Source organism: Aplidium turbinatum, chromosome 17 (genome assembly GCF_918807975.1).
Source record: "Aplidium turbinatum chromosome 17, kaAplTurb1.1, whole genome shotgun sequence".
Lineage (NCBI taxonomy): Eukaryota > Metazoa > Chordata > Ascidiacea > Aplousobranchia > Polyclinidae > Aplidium > Aplidium turbinatum.
The window spans coordinates 20612531-20632961 of record NC_137488.1 but is presented as its reverse complement, the minus strand read 5'-3'; the positions used below and the strand labels follow the sequence as shown (position 1 = coordinate 20632961).

Below are 20431 nucleotides of genomic sequence, written 5' to 3'. Positions count from 1 at the left end.
GTATTTCTAAATTAATCATTGATCAACAATCTGTTGTCTTAAAAGAATTTAGTTGAACATAGCCAACATAGCCTTATTAAAAGGTTTAAGTAATTTATATATATGATATTTTAGTTAAGAAACCTTTACCTTTGTGCAATGTCCTTTGCAATTTCAAACGACGCACACCAGTGCGTTGCGACTTACAGTTTAAGAATCACTGTAGGCTAATACATAAACAAAGCACAAACAATTTTTAAATTTCTTAATTTATCCGTCATGTTGAAAACTCGGAAACTTTCGCGGACCCCCGGAAATCGCTTCACGGACCCCTTGGGGTCCGCGGACCCCCGGTTGAGAACCACTGACCTATAAGGTCATCAACAAAGGTTAGTCAATTTGGTTACTCAATATTCAGGCATACCACTGTTAAACATAAATGTTTCGTTTCCACCAAAGACCTCCAGCCTTGAATACATTTCATGCTAAATTTTGTACGATAACAGAAAAAATAAATATTGAATACCCCAAACTCTCAGCACCTGCCTGCATCAGAAATTTCAAAAAGTTGAACGTTGTCAGTGACAAAGATTCGCTTTTATTGCATATTATGAATTTCACAAACAGCTCCAAAATTTACCCAATGCCATGCGCATACGGTATTCTCTTCAGTAAGGCACGTGGGCTCTGTCACGCTGAACTTTCCTGAATAGCAGACTGTACATTCAATCCATCAATCATTTTATTTTTTGTCATTAACGCATCCGGGACGAAAAAGATACTAACTACAAAAATCTATATAAACCTACCAACACGTTAATGAACGGGAAAAGGTGGCAAAACCTTGAAAGCTTTAAAACGTACCTGAATGAAAAATTATGTAGTAGGCTATATATCAGTAGTTAGCACGGCCACAAAACCCAAAAAACAAATAGCAAAAAAATAAAACAAAAACAGAGAGAAGCACACATGTAGTAATGAATGACAGCCTAATGATAAGTGTTGTGGATTGAATTTGCCAGTTCCAATATTGATGTGGATAAGCAGTCATAATAATAATAATAGGATGGAGAAAGAAAACTGGACAAAGGAAACCCATCCTCAGGCAAAAGCCTGTTTCGATGTGGCCCAGGAGAGCAGGTGTTGAGGTATTTCTATTGTCAGACTGCACATCACACAGTAGCCTAAGACGATTGAGGTTTGATATCCAGTTTAAGTTATTGTTTCTTGTCCTGGTGGGTGATGGGAGGGATGACCTGGTAGATGATGGTGTTGATCAAGCTCCCATCCCCTTTTGCGACGTTCCCAATAAACCTTCAAATTAAAAAAATATTAGGGACAAACTTCCTTGGTCAATCGAATCGCTCGTATTCAATCTGAAACAAAATAACTTGACTCTGACTGACAGTAAATAGTGATGGCTGTGATGTGATAAGGACAATCTCTCCACATCAGCAGCTCTGCTTTTAAATTGGCCACTTCAACGTGATGTTGCCAGACCCTTGCCAGTTGATTTTCACATCATTTTTGCAAAATGTTTGACATCTTTTGCCAGCTTCCATAAAAAATTGAAATCAGGGTGTCCTTAAAAGCACAAATAAATTAATCAGACAGTAAGATTTTTCCCGACCGGCTAAATTTACCCAATTTTAATTTTGTTTTTGCAAAGGTGTTTTTATTTGGCAACATTGTTTTAATGAAATGCGATCGATGCAAAATTGGTAGCCACTTTAACAAGTCGAAATTCTGCCACTGAAATTGACTACAATGCAACCGCCAACCAATCAGAACGTGTTATAAGAGGCTACCGTCCAATTGTGACCCTTCTAGCACTCATCCAGGGAGTTAATGCTTGTTTTGAATTTTATTTGGTAATTACAGAAGAAAAAGAGCAATAGCAGTGGTGAGAATCGAACACGCGTCAATGAAATGACTACTTCCTAGCCCTAACCCTAACCCCTAAGCCAACCAGCTGACAAAAAATCCATCACTTAATTTGCTTTCTATGATCTTCTTTTCGCCACTTTTTACGTCACTTAAACCGTAGCTTATGATTGGTTGGCGGTTGCATTCTAGTCAATTTCAGTGGCAGAATTTCGACTTGTTAAAGTGGCTACCTACAAAATTGGCATGTTTTTCAAGATATAAGATATTTTTGAAAAATTTATCAGACTACAAAAATAAATTTTTGTGCAAAAATCAACAATATCTTCTTATCCTCACATGCAGGCCCGGATTAAGGGGGGGGGGGCAGAGGGTGCAGGTGCCCCGGCCCCCCGATTTTTGATGAGCCCCCCTAGGGACGTGAAAAAAATGTGATTTTGTGTTGTTATTCTTATTTTTATTCAGCCTTTGAAGTTTCTGCAAAGTGCTGTACAGTCCTGGATTAATGCTACTGTAGACGTAGAGGTGGTTTTTGCATGGGGCCCCCAGATGTTTTTTTTAATTCTTCAAGCAAAATAAATTAAAAAAACATGGCAAAACTATCTAATATAATTCACATATGCACAAAAATGTTGGGGGGCTGCAGTCCCGCAGTCCCTTATGACGAGCCGCCACTGAACGTCACTATAGGCCAGTGTTTCTCAACCCCGAGTCCGCGGACTCAAATGAGTCCGCGGAAGGGCCTGGATGAGTCCGCGAGCACAGTTGCTTTTGCTAGTAGTCAGTTCATATTGTATTACAAATAAAACGTAAAATGCTCCTATTTCACCAACTTTATCTTTGTGATGTCATAATAAATTGGCTAAAATTCTAAAACTGAAGTCCTGTGTTCTACCGGTGAGAACACAGTCAGTTTTAGATTAGATGCCTGGTGAACAGTCTCAGACAGAATTACTTAAAATGGCTAAAAGAAAACAAGTTTTTGCATATAATGATGAATACTTGAAGCTTGGATTTACTTCGATTGAGGTGAATGGCGAAGTGAGGCCGCAGTGTGTGTTTTGCTTAACGGTCTTAGCTCACAGCTCTTTAAAGGACACGAAACTTCGTCGGCACCTAGAATCAAACCATGGAAATTTTGTTAACAAATCTCTTGAAGTATTTAAAGAAAAAGAGCATCAGGTTAAGCGAAGTCGCATTGATTGCCCAACTGCTTGGGGAGGAATAGTATATTCTCACAGTCATGCAGTGCGTGCTTTTGCGGTTGCATGGAAAATCGCTTGTGCAAAAGCACCTCACACAGCTGGAGAAAATTTGATTAAACCAGCATCTGTTGAAATGGCCAGGATAATGAGTGGTGATGCTGTTGCTAACAAACTGGAAATGGTTCCTTTGTCAAACAACACCATGAAGCGGCGTATCGAAGAACTCTCAAGAAATGTTCTGCAACAAACAATCGCTGCCATAAGATGCTGTGAAAGATTTAGTTTGCAACTGGATGAGACAACCGATATCGGAAGTGATGCACAGCTCATGGTGTTTGTGCGATATTTTGACACAAATGATTTCGTTGAGCAGTTTCTGTTTTGCCGTCCACTTGCTAAAAATACCACAGGAGAAGAAATATTCAAGAAAGTGGATTACTTCTTTGAAGAACATCAGCTTGAGTGGTCTAATTGCGTGTCTGTTTGTGCTGATGGTGCTCCAGCCATGATGGGAAGTAAGAAAGGCTTCATGAGTTTTGTGAAAAAGAAAAACAATAACATTTCGGTTGTTCATTGTCTTCTCCACAGAGAAAATTTGGCAACAAAAGAAATACAAGAAAATCTTGCCATAGTTTTCAAAGAGGTTGTATCTGTGGTAAATTATATTAAATCTCGTCCTTTAAACACTCGCTTATTTCGTGCTTTGTGTGACGAAATGGGAGCGGAACTCAGTGGGCTTCTGTTCCATTCAACTGTTCGTTGGTTGTCACGAGGAAAGGTGCTTGAGAGAGTGGCTACTCTTAAAGAGGAAACCCATGCTTTTTTAAAAGAGCAAAATCATGAACTTGCTGATCGCTTTCGTGATGATGAATGGATTGCAAAGTTGCTATTTTTGGCCGATGTTTTCAGCCATGTAAACCAACTGAATAGTTCTATGCAAGGAAAAGAGAAACGATTTTTTGATGTTTTGGAAAGTATTGATGCATTCAAACGTAAAATAAAGCTGTGGATGCATCGAATGAAAAGTGGGAGGTTAGCTGCTTTCCCAGGATTGAACTTATTTGTGGAAGAGAAAGATATCAATTTGGGCGTCATTCTTCCCATCTTTCTTGAGCACCTCAACACATTTCTTTCTGAATTGGATCGTTATATTCCTTCCAACGATTTTTGCAGGATCTTTAATTGGGTTCGGAATCCTTTTCAGGTGTCAGCGCTAGAACTTCATTCAGATATGGACTGCATTGCTGAACAGTTGCTTGAATTGCAAAGCCGACAGATGTGGAAAGACAAGTTTAAAAAGGCTTCTTTGACTCAATTTTGGGCAAATGTGCAGTCGATGGAGCCTAGTCTTTCAGATCTTTGCAAGCAAGCTGCAACAGCTCTTTTGCCATTTCCAACCACATACCTGTGTGAATCTGGCTTTTCAACTCTGACGATGATCAAAACGAAGTATCGCAATAGACTTCAACCGGAAGATGACATCAGATGTGCACTGACAACCATAATTCCGGAATTCGATAAACTTGTCAAGCAAGTTCAAGGACAAGGCTCTCATTGAGTGTGTGTTGAGTGAAAAACAGTGCTTGCTTTTTTCGTTGATACCGTATTAAACTCTCTTGGATAGAAATCAAAAAACCTATTTATAATGTTCTGCCTTTACTCACTAGTACACTTTGCTTGCTTACAGTTTCTTTTTAATAATTCTGAAATCCGTTTACATGTGCGAAGTAACATAAATACACAACGGTTCATGCAATATCAATATGAGAATATAAATGAAAGGGACTCATGAATACTACAATCCTCCCCAAGTTGTAGATTTGGATTAAGGGGTATGCTTTTCATATGACGAGTACGATAAATTATAGTTGTCACAATTTTCCAGTCTGATGATAACAAAACGTTGCTTACTCGAATTACAGTTTTACACAGAACAAGAATTAATCAAACATGCTTGTCATCAATCTATACAAAGGTCATTTGTGACTGGTTTGAAGAATGAAGAGTTTCTTGTGACCACATGAGATCCTTTTTTTGCAGTGATCATCGAACCATTTATGTTAGTCACTTTGTAAGGACGCAATCCATAAGGGAGTGATAGTTTGTTTTCTCTTTTAACTTTTAACAAAACCAAGTCACCAATTGAAATATCACAATTTTTAGCATGTGTACGTTTGTCTGCATATTTTTTCATTTTACATTTTGCACGAATGTCTTTCTCTCTCAACGATTGGTCATTTACAGTAGTGAGAGCTTGAGGAATAGTAATATTAGCTTTCCTCCCAAACAAGAGTTCGGCGGGACTTGTTCTGGTCGTGCAGTGTGGCGTAGCTCGATAATTTCTCAAAAAGTTATTCAAGTCAGATTGCCATGAATTGTGTTGAACATTTGAAATGCGAACAGATTTGTTAAGTGTTTTCATGAAGCGTTCAGCTTCGCTGTTGCTTTTCGGCCACAAAGGAGTTATCTTTCGATGTTTGAAACCTAAACGTTGGGCAAATTGCTTAAAATCGTAACTATTGAATGGCGGGCCATTGTCTGATTTAAGCACTAGTGGAATTCCAAACATCGAGAAAATTTTGTCAACTACCGGTATCACAGATGAAGCTTTGGTAGAATTGACAATTTCTACAACAGGAAATCGCGAGTAGCCTACTCATCGACAATTACTAGCAAGTATTTACCAGTGTTATACGGTCCAGAAAAATCAATACACAGTTCAGTCCATGGTGCGTTAGGCAATGGTGACATTTTTAATGGTTCAACAGTGTTTTTAACGGTTGCAGCTTGGCAATAAATGCAATTTTTAACAGCGTTTTCAACAGTTTTGTCAATGCCAGGAAACCAAACTTTTTCTCGAATTAATGCTTTTGTTTTCACGATGCCTTGATGTCCTTGGTGTGCAAGAGTTACGGCTTGTTTTTCTAACACTCGCGGCATAACGATTTTGTTCTGTTTAAGAATCAAATCAGAGTTTGTTAATGTCAGCTCGTTCCTGATAGGAATGTATGGCTTGATGTCTTGATCTGGGTTCTTCATAGCAGATTTCCATGCGTTTCTTTTGATGATGTTGATGATTTTCTGCATTGTGTCGTCACCTTTGACAGCATTTGTGACATCATCAATTGTCATTGCTAGCGGAATTGCTGATTGAGAAATAAAGTTCACATATTGTTCAGTGGCATCACACAATGAAGTGCAATGTGTGCTTCCCACGGGATGTCGAGACATGTAGTCAGCAGGGTTGTCTTTTCCCGGTTTATACGTCACAACGAAATTGTAGGGTTGCAATCTTAAATTCCAACGCTCAATTCTTGCTGGAGGCTTGGATGATGCATTTCTGAATATGAGTTCTAATGGCTTGTGATCTGTAATCAAATTGAAGGGTTTTTGCATGCCATATAGATACAGATGAAAATGTTCACAGCCCCAAACAATTGCTAGTGCTTCTCTTTCAGTTTGAGAATATCTTTGTTCGACAGGGGTGAGAACTTTACTTGCGTATGCAACAATCCGTGCCGGTTCGTTAACATTGCTTCGTTGAGTGAGAATGGCCCCAAGTCCTACGGGACTGGCATCTACAATAAGCTCTGTTTCTTTGTTCAGGTCAAAGTATGTTAAGACTTCATTCCCTGTCAGGCTGTCTTTGAGAGCTTGTATTGCGTCATCATGCACAGCAGTCCATTTCCACTCTGTGTTCTGATGTGTTAACTCTCGCAACGGTTGAGTGATTGTTGAAAAGTTTCTGATTGTTCTTGCACAATAGTTTGCTAATCCCAGTAGACTTCGCACTTCACCGACTGATTTTGGCGTTGCAGCATTTTTTATAGCATTTATTTTTGTGTCTTGTGCAGAAATGCCTTTGTCAGAAAATGTGTATCCATAAAACTCCAATTTTGTTTTGTTAAATTCACATTTTCTTTTGTTCAGAGTGAGATTCTTTTCTCGCAATCGTTGCAATAAAGCATCAAGATTCTTGTTGTGGTCTGCTTCAGTCTTTCCATAGACAATGATGTCATCGCTAATGTTGAGTGTACCTGGTAAGCCATCGAGTGCTTGCTGAATGGTTTTTTGAAAGAGTTCGGCTGCTGAACTCACACCAAAGTTTAAACGTTTGTAGCGATATAACCCATTATGAGTTGAGAATGTTGTTATGTATCTGCTGTCATCATCCAACTCAATTTGGTGATATCCTTTGTTCAGATCTAGCTTTGAAAACATTTTGGCTCCATTTAGTGCATGAATAAGGTCATCTACAGTTGGGCAGATGTGTCTTTCACGATGTATAGCCTTGTTTGGCATTCTCATGTCCACACAGATTCTTACTTCTTCTGGGTTGTTTGGTTTTGGTGGTGTGACAATGGGAGATACCCAAGGTGTTGGACCATTGACTTTTTCAATTATATCATGGTCTTCCAAGTATTTCAGTTCTGTGTTGACTTTTTTTCGAATGTGAAATGGTATTCGCCTGTGTGGGATAGCTGTAGGTATCACTGATTTGTCAATGTGGAGTTTGGCTTTGAAGTCTTTGAGTTTGCCTATGCCTTGAAAACGGTCAGCATACTTGTTAATGATGCTAGAATTGGTACCAGTGACAGTTTGATTGATTATGTGTAGCAGGTTTAGATTAACAGCACTGTTGTAGCTCAACAAACAGCCATGTGTTCCTTCCACTACATAAAATGTGGCATAAGTTGATTTAGTTTTTGTCTTTATGTCAGCATGACATTTGCCAAGTAGTTTCATTGGCTTGCAAGAACCATATGTAAAAATTTTAACATTGGTTTTGAAAAGTTTGCATTGTATTTTGTTGAAGTTTTCTTCATCAATAAGATTAGCTGATGATCCAGAATCAAGCAAAAATTTGATGTTTTTTCCATTGATGTTTAGATTTGCAGTAGGATTCTTTTCTGAATTTATTCTACATACATAAGCAATTTCTTCATTAGAATCTGATGTGTCATTACTGCTTTGCTGTTCAGATGTAGCTCTAACATTTCTTTGATATTGTTTTTGTTTAGTTAAACAGCATTTTTCAAAATGATTTGGTTTTCCACAATTTCTGCAAGTCTTTCCAAATGCAGGGCATGACTGCCTTCCCTTAGCATGAGGATAACTGCCACTGCAAAAATAGCACTTGCTGATGCTTGTTGACTGTCTGAGTTGTGTTGGCCTAGTAGGTTTTGGCTTGATTGAATGCTGTTTATTTGTTGAGAGTTTGTGCATTTTGTTGATCGATTGTGATTGACTGTGAGCCTGTTGTTCTAGATGTTTTGTTTGCTGTCGTGAAGTTTCAAGGGTTTTTCCTATTTCAAGCAAATTTGTTAGATTCAGATTTTTTGCTTCTAGAGCTCTGGTACGCAGTTTTTTGTCAGAAGTTTTGCTGATGATTTGCCTTTTAATTTCTTTGTCAATTTCGCCACCAAAATCACAAGTTTGAGCCTTTTTTCTAAGTCGGGCGTAAAACTGATTGATGGTTTCATCTGGCAGTTGTGCCATTTCACGAAATTGCAGCACTTCATAGTCAATGTTTATCTGAGGCTTGAAGTAGTTACTGATGGCTTGTTTGGCAGCCTCATAATCATTTTCATTACCAGTGTTAGGCAAAGTTATAAAAATGTCGAACAACCATTCTCCTGCATAGTGCAGTAGAGATGCTCGTTTGATTTTATCTTCTTTAATTTTATTGACAATAAAGAAGTTTTCTAAGCGACAAACCCACTTGTTCCACCGTTGTCCAGTTGATGAAGGATCACCCTCTTCAAAAGATGGAAATGCTTGCGAAAGACCAGTCATCTTGCTGTCTTATGTTGATGTGTTTACGTGGTTTCTGATACTCTACTCGTCGCCAGTTATAATGTTCTGCCTTTACTCACTAGTACACTTTGCTTGCTTACAGTTTCTTTTTAATAATTCTGAAATCCGTTTACATGTGCGAAGTAACATAAATACACAACGGTTCATGCAATATCAATATGAGAATATAAATGAAAGGGACTCATGAATACTACACTATTTTTCGTTAATATATAGCTTGAGTCCGCGGATATATAGGCGAGCTTGAGAATAGTCCGTGGGTCAAAAAGGTTGAGAACCACTGCTATAGGCTAATCCCTTCCAATTTCATCGAGCGAGTGTGAGCGCGGATTTTCACAAATGAACCTCATACTGACATCTAACCGTGCTTCTCTACACACTGTAACTGTTTCAAGTTTACTCTTTATACGAATGATCCGTCTTCCACTGAGAAATTTTTAACCAGCGAAGTATGTTGGATCTTGATTACGCCATGGACGTAACCCGGCAATTGAGACCCGAAGTCGCCAGAGGTTTCATGATTTTGAATACGATAAGTGTCTTAAAAATTGTAGGCTATAACTTGAAAAATCAAAAGTGGAAAAAACTAAAAACAAATTTTTTTCTTTTTTTTTTTAGGCTATAACTTGTATTTTTTTTGTATTATTGTTTCACTAAAATATGAATATTTGCATTGAACAACGCTGTACCATCTATAGACCATGATACTTACTTAAGCAACGTTTTAGGTACCGGTACATCAAGTGTGTTGTTTCAAAGTCTTATTTGTTTGTTTATCTTTATCCTGCATTGCGGGAAAGCGGACTTGAGCGCTATGCATCGGTGTACGCCTTCCGACATACACCTGACCCACGCTGCAGCCGACGGCAATGTCTGTTTTCCGGTTGTCTACTTTACTTATGACTTAAATTTTGTACTACCCATTACTCGAAATCGATCACTAGGTAGAGGCAATTATCGTTAAGTTTCTTGCCCAGAGAAACAACAACAAGTGCGGGTGGCTGGAGTCGAACATGCAGGCTCTCGACTGCGAGACCAACGCGCTAACCACTCGGCCACGGCTGCCGACGTATTTAAAGACGTATTTCTGAATTTCTTCTACGGCACCTAGCGCATTTGGAAAGTAAAAAACTAGCGCTCCGGAAGCTAATCTTCTGGAAATCCACCACTGTGTAAGAGGTTCCAAATTTGACTTTGGGCTGCAGGTTTAGCTTTAGGTAAGTTGTATCAAACATCATGCCAACAGTTTTATCAGAATTGAATAAAATATCATGTGAACCTGCATATGAATAACACTCATTAACCAATGTTTGCAACCCATTCAAACTAGGTGCAAAGCAGCACAGGTCATCAGCAAACATTAAATGATTTAAACATGAACTGCCAACATAGCAACCTATTTCGAATTTGTTTAGATTACTGCTCAGTTCATCCATATACACAGTGAAGAGGTATGGACTGAGTAGTGAGTAGGCTACACCTCCTTGTCTCACTCCGTTAGATACAGTAGCCTAAATGAGTCAGAAAAAGCACAACCCCACCTCACAATCATTGATTGCTGGCTATACCAAAACACTATTAGACAAACAAATATTGCAGGCACATTCCTAGCAATTAGTTTACAGAACAATACAGAATGATTTACACGGTCGAATGCTTTGGAAGCATCAAGAAATACCGCAAACATAGGGCTACCATGACTGACATAATGGGAAATAGCCTGCTTAAGCATGTGTACACACATGTCAGTGCTGTGTTTCGATTTAAAGCCAAATTGGTTGTCAGTAGTGTATAGAAAATGCTCAATGTAATACAAAATGAAATGTTCAAACAACTTAGAAATGACATTAGCAATGGCTATTGGTCTAAAGTTTCCAGTGTCAGTGATATCAGATCTGCTACACCTACCAACACAATAGGTAGGCTACCAACACAGTCTTCAGGCAACTGTTTGGTGCAAACCCATGAAAAAGACACATAATAAAAAATAAACTGATGTACAAAGCAGTAACTGGGTGAGAGTGAATAATATGCTCAGCAAAAATATTATCTGGGCCAGCAGAGCGGTTCAGAAACAACTTTCGACACAAAATAAGTAGCCTACAGTATCAATAGTAGGCTACACAAATATCTGCTGCTATCAGCATAATTGGACGAATTGATAACATAGGAACGAACAAAATCTTTGGGTTGACTACTGGACTCAACAGAGTTGAGCAGTGTTCTATAATGATTTTCCCACATATGGGCTATATCTGAGCTACCAGTAGCCCCACCTACTGAAAGTGGTAAAGGAGGTTTTCCTTTGGCATGATTTATGTGCTTCCAGAATTTGTTTGTTGGAAAACCTGCAATAGCTAAGTTATCAGCTTTTATAGAGTCTTCTTTCCTTTTACACCGCCGTAGTGCATACTTGAAGTCCTTTCTACTGCAGGTCATACGAGAATACATTGGGCCATTGCGTGGCCTCCCATGGTCTACCCACAAGGAGTAGGTATCACGTGCAAGATCATGTGCTTGCCCGACTGTTTCGTTCCATCCGGGAACCACATTTTGACTGTGTCTTTGAGGTAGCCACTTTAACAAGTCGAAATTCTGCCACTGAAATTGACTAGAATGCAACCGCCAACCAATCAGAACATGTTATAAGAGGCTGCCGTCCAATTGTGATTCTTCTAGCACTCATCCAGAGAGTTAATGCTTGTTTTGAACTTTATTTGGTAATTAAAGAAGAAAAAGAGCAATAGCAGTAGTGGGAATCGAACCCGCGTCAATGAAATGACTACTTTCTAGCCTTAACCCTAACCCTTAAGCCAACCAGCTGACAAAAAATCCATCACTTAATTTGCTTTCTATTATCTTCTTTTCGCCATTTTTTACGTCACTTAAATCGTAGCTTATGATTGGTTGGCGGTTTCATTCTAATCAATTTCAGTGGCAGAATTTCGACTTGTTAATTAAAGTGGCTACCTGTCTTTGAGAGGTAACAAAGCAGCTAGATGCATCCAGCATAGCGTTGACAATGCAGTCATAAAGCATGGTTATATCCTCCAAATGTGAAGGATTGTTACACATAGGATTTCTACAAGTAATAGAGGTAGGTACAGATATGTGTGAAACCATGTGCTCAGTTGCACGATAATACTAATAGGCAGCTTTTTCAGGAGGGGAAATCCTGTCCCAGTTAATTCGGTCAGCTTTTTCATGTGATTCAGGTTCGGATCTAGCCAATGAATTGCATGCTATTTCAACCAGAAGTGGTCGATGATCAGAGATCAGGTAGCTATGCAACACTTCAATTTTGGTAATGGCAGCATGTGCAGCAGCAGTTGATAGGCAGTGATCTAGCCAACTAGATTTTTTCTGATAACCACTTTCCTCTCGAATTGGAAGTAGCCGGACCTCCTACAAATCAGCAGTTGTGGACAAAGCAAGCGACAACTCAGAAAGTGATAACTGCGAGCAAGCAACATTTGAGCAAGTGGCTGAAGTTGGTAAATGATGAAACTGAGCAATTCAATTCATTCAATTCAATTTATTTTTCTTTGTCAGAATGTAAAAGAAATGATATTGTGAAAAAGAAATACAGTAACAAAACTAACAAAAGGAAAAGGTGGCAAAACCTTAATGGTTTAAGACGTGCATAAAAGGATCTAATATTGCGGTATATGCATCAATAAATAAGCACGGCCACCAAACCTGATACTTTAAAATAAGTTGATGAATTAGTTAAGAATCAGTCGCCTCCTCGTTCCTGGAACATCTGGAGCGCCAATTCTTAAAGCAATGAATTGCAAGCAAGCTGAAACATGGAATGTCACTAGTCAGCAAAATGAGTTTGACAAGCGAAACCAAGCAAGACGTGAGAACATCTCATTTGCTGACTTGGAAGTAGCTGAAATGTAGGGGAACTAGGCTACTTGCTGAGTTGTCGCATGCCAAGTGGTCCGACGACCGAGGTAGCCCACCCAGTAGCGCACACAAAAAAAAAATTAAGGGGGGCTAATTCAGAAATGTCGGCCGAGTGATTTGTGACGATAGGCCAATGCTCATCCCTTTGATTAATATTTAAATGCACTCACGGTCCACAACCCACCAGCTGATACATCAGGATTTGCTCTCTCAATCAGATTAGAAGTTGGCCTAGTGAACTCCATGCTACTAGCACCATCAGAATCCTCATCCCTACGTCCACTCTCGCAATCTTCTATAGATCTCAACTTTTTCGTCATGTAGGCCTATGACAACATAGAATTAGCTTTCCGTTTGCATACACAAATAAGTGCGAAAACAACAACTAGCACGAAAACAGTTTGAAACAAAACACTAATTTTGTAAACATTACTTGGACGTTTTTTTTACTTACAAAACAGTCAAAGTAGTTCGTATTTTCAAATAACGTCCCAGACGTCTTTGTCTCTCTGCTCAAATGTCGTAGGCCCTATACAGTATTGCAAGTCCGTGTGGTTCGGCATTGACGTAGGCTACATCGGTATGTCCACCAGACATTTGACCACGAGAGTACCGGAGCATCTGGACTTTAAAGAGTTAAAGAAAAGTGCCATCAAAGATCATATCATGGAGTGTTCTTTTTCCACAGATCGAAAATTCTCTGCTGACTCGTTTCAACTTTTACGCAAAGGCAAATCCCAAGTTGACACTAAAATTCAGGAAGCACTGTTCATCAAACGCTAGCCTACAACCCAAATTTAAACAAACAATTATTTGCTGATAGAGACGCGTCCATTCTTCTCAACATTTACTTGATGTATCACTTTCCCTGTGGTGCAAATTTTTTGTAGCTATTTATGTAGTTGCCTTTTCCTAATGTAATTTAACTTCAAGAAGTTGAAATTTATTGCATTTTTATAAATATTTTCAGATTCCTGATGAGGGCTTAAGTTAAGCCGAAAACGTTCGACTGTTAAAACTATTTGTAAATATGTAAAATATATTGTTATAATGCTCAGCCCTGTTGTATTGTTGTGTGTTATTCATATCTAACCTATAAGCAAAAGGTATAAATGGAGAGCATACAAAAATTTCATTTCTAGTGGCAGGTTTAGGGGGAGCTTGAGCCCACTTAGCCCCATGCTGGGTGCGCTACAGAGCCCACCGTAGCCTACTTGATTCGGTTCTATACAATTCCTACCTAGGCCAATTTCTAAAAACCAGCAGTGTTCATAGTTGATATTTAACCTCACGGGCAGGTCCCAAAATCGGGTTTTTAGGCTAATGTGGTATTGAATTTTGACTGTCATTATTCTATTTGGTGAAAAATTGGGTGAATTAAAGCTGCATAAATATATTGCTTGACTTTATATTAGCTCATTGCATATGGGCTACTCAGAGGCCTACCAAAGTTTCTTTTTTGAGTTAAATCAGAGTTAGGCTGTTCATGCCTAAACCTTAGGCTACCATATAATCTGTGGGGTGCAATAGGCTATATGGCCTATAGGCGAACTGGCAGTGAGCACGCTTGGTAGCCTATCATTCCTACCCGAACAAGCGTATATGAGTGACGACACCAGCAGTCACCTGATCACTAGACTACTATTGATGACGTAATTTCTACGTTGTGTAGCCTACATTTCTGAAACCTTTATTTTTTCGAGATAATTTACGCTTTTCCCGAGAGCGTATTTGGTGGCAACAATCTGCTAATCTACAGTTATGAAAACTCAGCTACTGCTGTTTCTGTTCTGTTGTAGTTCAAGCAAGGAGGAAAATGTAAACCTGTTATAAAATTACAAATGAGCCCTGTCGCTAAAAAACCTTAGCTGTTGTAAAGCAACAATAAATAAAAACTATAACATTATTAAGCAAGTAGAAGTTGCATCGCAGTTAATAATAGATTTCTTCAAATATAAATATTAACGACCTGCTTCAGTCTGATGCTGCGAGTTCGCTGTGGTAATGGCGAATTGCACTAGCTTTAATAGTAGGTGTTGGTGGAATCGGTCGATTTACATTTGTGGAAAGCCATTTAGCTCATCGCATTGAAAAGTCATCTGGAACAACATAGCACAAAAGAAAGATAACAGGTAGGCTACTGTAGCTTGTATGAAAATTGAGGTTGCTGTAGCACATCAGTACTGTAAAACTAATTTTTGTAGCCAACCATTCTCTTACTTTTTCTCGAGTGTGTTAATTTATGTGAAGTGTAAATAACAATCAAGGATGATAATAACAAGGAAAAAGAAAAAAATAATGTTGCTTGCCAGTATAACTCCTTTAATAGTCTACCTACACCTAGTATTCATTATACTTTTCACAAGAACTCCATCAGGGTCTTGTATACTGTATAGTTTATGATTGGAAATCATGGTTGGAAATCTGGAAGCTTATTACATTCGACAATTACTCCAGGACTCCAATTGTTGTGGAGTACTCAAGTTAACACTAATAACGTTTATTCAGTTACATAACTTTTTCACAAAGATAATGTAACTTACATTTTTTTGGGCAGCCCTTGAAATTTTTGGCAATGACCAGCACGCAGCTATAAAGAATGAGAAATTGAAATTTCCCTTTGAGATGTGTAACTTCACGAATCTTCAGTCAATGAGGTTGATAAATATTTTAGATGAATAATAAAACATATCTCACCCAACTGAGGTTAACTAAAATGCTCCCAGGTGGATTAGGTTTTTTTTTAGTTGATTTATCAGACGCTATAGCATATATCTGTGTGTGTTTTAGGCCTATGCCACTCACGCCCACAACGTACATCATGTATCGTTCCTTTTCTCATTGAAAAATTGGCCAAAAAGTCTGTTGCAACTTGTCAGCGCCATCGGTTGGTTGTTTTGTCACAATATCCCAATTCCTAAAAAATTAAGACAGAGTAGCATGTGCAGTTCTTTGTAGCCTGCATAGATTTAATGAGAGTGCCAAAAACATTGAAAATTGAAAGTTTAACAATTGCAATATTACATCGTCATTTTAATTTTCTCATACACCGTCAAGTTTAAGAGAATATGATCGAACCGCAGAAAGTGTTTAGTATTTTAAGCAGGGCTTACGCATTCCGATTGCCGTGTCATATCTAGCTCTAATGAATGACCGAACTCCAATAAGCAGCAGTCGATATCGGAATAAAGAAACTTGATTTTATGCTTGAATGAGGCAAACACGAAATTTGGTTTAAAAAGAGCAAAACTAATTGGTTTTGGAATTACGATGTCACTGCGTCTTGAATGATGGAATCTTTTGCAACAAAGGTTTAAAAGAAAGATAAAAATCTTTAATACTGTAATTATTTCCATGTTTCCATACGATTACCCCAGTCTTAAAGCGACCGTGTATCTGAACGGTAATATTGATTTTTTCCAAAGAATAAACTTCCCTAAGAAAGTTATAAATATATGTTGGCTGTCAAAAAGATACGCCAATCGACTTATACTGCAGTATATAAGCCGTCGACATGATCAGTTGATCACGCTTAGGCACTATTTGAACCAACCGGGACTAGATCTATTTAGTCTATTCAGTTGACCACAACTATGGAAGGGCTGTCGCCATACGCAGCAGCCACATGATCTTGAGCGGTGTCGAGCGGACGCCCTATCGAACGTCAAATCAGGGCTCTCACCACTCGACTGACTATTCAACAGACAAGAGCGGTTGAAAGTTGTCAAAGTCTGTAGTTTTTGCGATGTAGGCTGACATAATGATGTTGTTTCTTAAGCTTTCTTAGCAAGTGATCTTCACTGCGTGAAATTCTTGTACTGAAAAATGGAGTTACGCTTCAATCCAGGAATGTTTTGTAGAATTTTGAAATTAAACTGTGTAGCTATTTGAATGTTTCAAAAAGCATTTTGGCAACATTGTGACATGCGATAGAGATGGGTAGCCACTTTAATTAACAAGTCGAAATTCTGCCACTGAAATTGATTAGAATGAAACCGCCAACCAATCACAAGCTACGGTTTAAGTGACGTAAAAAATGGCGAAAAGAAGATGATAGAAAGCAAATTAAGTGATGGATTTTCTGTCAGCTGGTTGGCTTAGGGGTTAAGGTTAGGGCTAGAAAGTAGTCATTTCATTGACGCGGGTTCGATTCCCACTACTGCTATTGCTCTTTTTCTTCTGTAATTACTAAATAAAGTTCAAAACAAGCATTAACTCTCTGGATGAGTGCGAGATGGATCACAATTGGACGGTAGCCTCTTATAACATGTTCTGATTGGTTGGCGGTTGCATTCTAATCAATTTCAGTGGCAGAATTTCGACTTGTTAAAGTGGTTTCCATAGAGATGCAGTTAGGCCATAGACGAAAAAGTCAACAATCTTTTTTGTTTGTGCTTCTGGGCCGAAGATCAGTTTTTTGACCACCCCAGGTTCACATAATGTTCTGTGACCACTGGAAGACTATTAGAGTGCAGCCGTAGCCAAACACCACGTTTGGAATTCACCAGAGACATAGTCTTCTTCAATACTACAAATTAATTTGTGATCATTTTTCTTTGTTCTCGCAGAAAACTTAGTTTAAAATTTGGACAAGCTGAATCATCAATGCGATGTACAGAGTGATTTATTCTTTTTACCAATAAAAACATTTATCAACAAAATGAAATTATTACTGTTTATATTAATGATGGGATCATCTTTATTCCTCAATGAAAGCACAAGGTGAGGATTCCAAATCCGGCTCTCAAGTAGCGTTTGCAACTCCAACGAAGGATTCCTCCTTTTATGATCTAACAATTATTCTATTAAATGCTTCAAATAAGAGTTGCACTAAAAAACTGGTGATACATTGTCCATGTTCCGAGCATCATAGCTTGCCTACATTTATCATTTTCAAACACCAAAGTGCATTTATCACCAGATTGCATCGAAGAGCAGGACCAAGCAGGAGGTATTGGAATGCCAGAGTGGCGTCTGGTGTCGCTGTTGAGACTTTACTGGACCCAGAGATCTATCATAAGTACATTCGACCAGGTCTCAACGTTGGAGGTAGGTTGTGCCATGGCCACCTAAAGATACGGCCTGATTTGTCACATTTTGCAGAAATTTTCAGGTTTTTCTAACTTTGGGCAAACGTTTAAATAAATTTTTCTAAAAATTAGATTTTTTCGCTTTCTTTACTCTTTTCCCCAGATGACACAATAGGTTTTAACGTCCTCACATGATGAAAAACCAAGAAAATTTGATTTCGAAGATTTTAGTCAGACTGTTAATTTTGCAATAAGTCTGATTTAGCGTTTTTGAACTTACTTTTTCTCATTTGTTACTGCTTCCCCAAGGCAACAAATAAGTTTTACATCATTAAGAAACCGCAAAAAGTAAAAACATCTAAAAAAATGTCAGTCAAGCACTAGCAGTAGCTGTAACCAAAATCTGCAATATGTGACAAATCAGGCCGCATCTCCAAGTGGCCGTGGTTGTGCATAGGAGTTCAATTATTATCTTTTACCACTGTAGCCTGCTCCCATAGGCTGCTTCGTTAGCTACCATCGAAGATTAGTAGGAAAATAATACTAAGTTCTCATTGTATTTGTAAATGAGACATTTACAAATCGAAAAATAGAATGCATGGCATAGCCGCACCGGACGAAGCTACGCGCACCTGGCTTTCCATCACCTGCCCTGAAATCTGAACAATCTTGTCTCACGTAAGAAGGTTATACTAGACCGGGGTGTCTCAAACTATGGGTCTTTCCCGAAAGCTCTGTTAGTTAAGCGTCTGGCTTTACGAACGTAAAAACTGCAAAATCAAGCAGCGAGTATTCGACTCTTAAGGTTTTTCTTCGAGAAACACATTTTAAGGACTTGGTTTGGTTTGAATCTTTATCTTCGGACTGAAAAAGCCTTGATTGGTTATTCCTGGTAGCTTCGCATACTTGTAGAGGCTCTTGACGCAGGGCCGGTTACCGAAATTGGCAGAGTGAAGTTTTCCGATTGTTGAAGTGTTGTTGCCGGAGAACTATTTCATTTATTAGGTGCCGCTGAATGGAGAGCAGTCCTGAAATGCGTTGCTCTAGCGCATACCCCGAGAGTCGAACAACTTGTGCCGCTTGATCTTGAGCCGGCGCGTAACCACTAAGCAATCGGGACGGACTGCTCTCCATTCAGCGTCACCATTCATTTGCCTCCCTAGACCTGCCACTGTTGTAGGAACTTTTTCCAATCTATGAAATATTATTTAGTCTCATGGTTTTGACGCGAAGTGTTTAAATCCAAAACTGCAAAGACATAAATGAGAAGCAGGATTGTGCTTGGTACTCAAACTCGTTCTGGGGTAGGCACGAGAGGTTGAAAAGCTATTTTCTCATTTCGCTAGACAAGTCTTGGGCATCCAAATTTTCATAGTCATACCAAACAAGTCAATCCCGTGTAACAATTATTATGGATCAAAACTTTTTAAAGTAGATAAATTATTGATATGAATATTTAATTTCGTTTGTTTTAGAAAGTCTTCTAACTGTGAATGTCTCCATAGCAGTCATGAACCTCGACAAAGTATCGGATGCTGATATGGTGGGAGAAGTTAGAAGTAGGCTACTGTGGTGCCAAAGTTGGTAATCTTATGTTCCTTAACAATTTGTCTGTGTTTAGATTCTCTTTTGATAACGGATCAAACATAAGTTAGTTCTGTGGGCACAATAATATGTAGGCTACTCCTATTATGTGTGTGTTGTTGTTTATTCAAATCCAGGGTCACTTTATCCCGATCTCCAAGACCAAGCAACAAGGCCATTAGGACATAATAGTTCAACCGTGGTAATATTCATGCGGCCACCAAAAACGTTGCAAACTTTATATTTTGTAAACCAGTTTATAAAGCGTCATTTTTGGTTTTGAAAATGTACAACCAATGCAGTGGCGTATCCTGGTCGGTTGAGCACGGGAAGCAATAGAACTTGTGAGGGGCTAGAGCGTGCCAAAGGCACGCGTATTTTAGGGGGGTCCGGGGGCATGCCCCCCCGGACATTTTTTGCAAAATTACACTGAAATAATGGATTATAGTGCTTTCTGGAGACACATTTAGGGTAATATTTGTATGAAATTTATTATCAGATAAATAGCTATTCAGTGGTGGGCACCAGTTACTTTGCTCAAAAAGTAGCCTAGCTAGTTACAGTTAACGTGTTTTGAAAAGTAACTGGTTACAGTCACTTCTCAAAGAAAACATACTCTTCTTCGCATGAAGTACAAGTTGAAAAATACATGATAAAGGGCAAGATGATACTTTGTTCGTAGCTATTGCCTAACTACAATACAGCGACCACTCTGCTAGCTGTTCACATACTATAATGCTTCTAAAAATCCATAATCTAAGCCCAAACGTCCGCCTACCGAATATAAAAAATTGAAAAAACGACATGCACAGGACACTCCGTATATAAGCAGTAGGGCGTGTCAATATGTTTATACGGGTATATAAATTGAGCAAAGAGGCATAACATCAATTTCCTTTCAGAAACATCCCTATTTTAAAATGTTGATCGCTAAGTCCAGCTCGCTTTGGCTTCAAAATGTCCTTTCCAAGGGAGAACAGTCTTTCAACAGCAGCAGGGGATAAGGGTATTATATTGCAA

At 38.7% G+C, this 20431-nt stretch overlaps 2 protein-coding genes across 3 annotated transcripts in view; both read left to right on the top strand.

The window, feature by feature from the left end:
- The first annotated feature begins 2823 nt into the window (after nucleotides 1-2823).
- Nucleotides 2824-4626, top strand: LOC145786301 (protein FAM200B-like). Its single transcript, XM_082597941.1, has one exon. It carries the CDS (start codon nucleotides 2824-2826, stop codon nucleotides 4624-4626), a length of 1803 nt encoding a protein of 600 aa, XP_082454067.1.
- A 10115-nt stretch (nucleotides 4627-14741) lies between these two features.
- Nucleotides 14742-20431, top strand: part of LOC145786760 (gamma-aminobutyric acid receptor subunit pi-like) — a 30770-nt gene continuing 25080 nt past the window's right edge. The window contains exons 1-3 of one of the 2 annotated variants that reach the window (XM_082598496.1): nucleotides 14742-14929; nucleotides 17719-17846; nucleotides 19303-19370. In XM_082598496.1, the coding sequence (XP_082454622.1) occupies nucleotides 19338-19370 (33 nt within the window). In that variant the 5' untranslated portion in view covers nucleotides 14742-14929; nucleotides 17719-17846; nucleotides 19303-19337. Of the gene's footprint in view, nucleotides 14930-17370; nucleotides 17520-17718; nucleotides 17847-19302; nucleotides 19371-20431 lie in introns of those variants that run through there. The other variant, XM_082598495.1, reaches the window with a different exon arrangement.